The sequence below is a fragment of the Diaphorina citri genome, unplaced genomic scaffold, assembly GCF_000475195.1.
Source record: "Diaphorina citri unplaced genomic scaffold, Diaci psyllid genome assembly version 1.1 scaffold210, whole genome shotgun sequence".
Classification (NCBI taxonomy): Eukaryota; Metazoa; Arthropoda; class Insecta; order Hemiptera; family Psyllidae; genus Diaphorina; species Diaphorina citri.
This window is the reverse complement of record NW_007377647.1, coordinates 201,283-203,625: the sequence shown is the minus strand read 5'-3', so window position 1 is coordinate 203,625 and position 2,343 is coordinate 201,283. Positions and strand designations below refer to the sequence as shown.

The following is a 2,343-nucleotide window of genomic DNA, read 5'->3' as shown; positions in this document are numbered from 1 at the left end:
CCCGCGGACCCGCTTCTTAAAGCCCGTACAAGCACGCGGCAGCCGTGTCGCTGTAAAGCTCCAGCCGTCGAAATGGCTGCCCTTTTTCACGTGTTTCGGAACGAGCCTGTGTCTCCCCTCGGCCCTTTCTTGGTGGTGGGACCAGCATAAGAATGGCGCAAAAGTGCGGTCTCATTAGTATAGCTGGAAGAAAAAGCCGCCGCGCTTGCACGAGGTTCCATAGGGTGGAGTGATAGTCCGATCTGCCCCGGCGTGTCCATGCCGGGCGGACCGAGACTGGATGGCTATCCACTCACAAGCACCGGGTCCCTGCAATACCTCATCCAAAGGGAGTTGGCGTGGTAACTTCGCTGGCCTTCCTTGATGCAGCTATAATCATAACTTAAAAAGCCTTGGCTTAGCTTGCACGACTACGTGACAATACTCTAGCTGTCAAGACGTAAACATTACCTTTCTCAACACACTACAAGTGTGGTCTATAAAAAACAAACCAAGATGATGATGTTTTCATGGTTTATTTTAGACACGAGAACAATTGATTCGAAGTCCGGAAGCAATGAAGGTCCATACAAGGCGGCGAGCCCGTACCCCTGGGCCATTGCCAAGTCCTGTGATGTGTTATAAGTTCGGTGCTGGTACCCTGGTCAAAGCTGCTTGCGTAGAGCCGAAACAGCTGGTTGTCCATTGACGGAGAAAAGGGATAGACTCACACTAAGTCGTAAACTAAAAGAAGCCGCTACATTCATTTATGACAATGAAAGGATAGGGAGTCATCCGTTCCCTCTTTATGCTGATTAGCACTGACTGTTTAAAAAGGTAAAGTCGACGTGTTCGACATAAAACAATAGCTGGATTTAATGAACTAATGTAGTCTTCCTGAAGGAGAAACCACATCACACACACGAATGCCGACGTTTGGGTTGGGAGGAGGGGGTGGAAGGGTGGCCGTGTAGTTGGAATGGTCGGTGGCTGTCTGGTGAGATTTGGACTTGGTGGTCATCCAGTAGGATTTCTGTGAGAACAGGGTTAGAAAATTTTATATTTAAAAATAGTGCTTGAAAGTTTGGTAGAAACTCTCAAGCTTGGTAGAAACAAGAAAGAAACAAAGAAAAGTTTAGATAGAGGGAACTGTAACTGTTAAGGTCTTATCGTACCGAGAGCGAAGAGAGAAGGAAGACAGAATAGGAGAAAGACAGCCGTTCCGAGAAGCCGAGAACGAACCTTATGTGTTTAGGATACAATCCGCCCCGGGCGGGAATCGTTAATCGAAAACGCGACCTGAAAAATATCGTTAGTCCTCTACCTTGAGAAAGAAGAGATAGGGCTTACACTCTACCTTGAGAAAGAAGAGATAGGGCTTATACTCTACCTTGAGAAACAAGAAATAGGGCTTATAATCTACTTTGAGAAACAAGAGATAGGGCTTATAATCTACCTTAAGAAACAAGAAATAGGGCTTATAATCTACCTTGAGAAAGAAGAGATAGGGCTGATACTCTACCTTGAGAAACAAGAGATAGGGCTTATACTCTACGTTGAGAAACAAGAGATAGTAGGGCTTATACTCTACCTTGAGAAAGAAGAGATAGGGCTTATACTCTACCGTGAGAAAGAAGAGATAGGGCTTATACTCTACCTTGAGAAACAAGAGATAGGGCTTATACTCTACCTTGAGAAACAAGAGATAGGGCTGATACTCTACCTTGAGAAAGAAGAGTTAGGGCTTATACCCTACCTTGAGAAAAAAGAGATAGGGCTGATACTCTACCTTGAGAAAGAAGAGATAGGGCTTCTTGAGTCCGTAAGGTCCAGGTCGCACGTTGTCCACATACCAGGTGAGTATACCCATGACAAAGATGGACACCAGCATGTTGAGAAATAGAACGCCCATCGGGTATGTATTGGCGTTACCTCCTGAGTGGAACAACTTGAGCCACGTCATGCCAACACCTGGGTAGAAGAGAGAAATAATCTATGATTTTTATTTTCTTCAATAAAATTGGTTGGGTGTCCTGAGTGGAACAACTTGAGCCACGTCATGCCAACACCTGGGTAGAAGAGAGAAATAATCTATGAATTTTATTTTCTTCAATAAAATTGGTTGGGTGGAATACCTGCCTCGGTGGTGTAGTGGTCAAGACGCTCGCCTGGTAATCAGGAGGGCGTGGGGGTTCGATCCCAGCCGAGGTATGGAATTTTATCATTTATTTAAGAATTTGACCACATAATAATGGAGCTAGGTGGTAGAGAACGCCTAAGGCGTTAACCTCGCCTAGTGGTTGCCTTCCACTCAAGAGTCTATTATTATTATTATTATTATTAAAAGCTCATTTGTGAGAATCC

General features: G+C 44.9%; 1 protein-coding gene across 1 annotated transcript in view; it reads right to left on the bottom strand.

The window, feature by feature from the left end:
• LOC103506037 overlaps positions 1 to 2,343 on the bottom strand; it is a 66,155-nt gene that overhangs the window by 40,937 nt on the left and 22,875 nt on the right. Inside the window, exons 9-11 of the mRNA XM_026821199.1 lie at positions 1,769 to 1,950; positions 1,304 to 1,702; positions 890 to 1,012 (exon numbers count right to left, since the gene is read on the bottom strand). Coding sequence (XP_026677000.1) covers positions 890 to 1,012; positions 1,304 to 1,702; positions 1,769 to 1,950 — 704 coding nt within the window. The remainder of the gene's footprint in view (positions 1 to 889; positions 1,013 to 1,303; positions 1,703 to 1,768; positions 1,951 to 2,343) is intronic.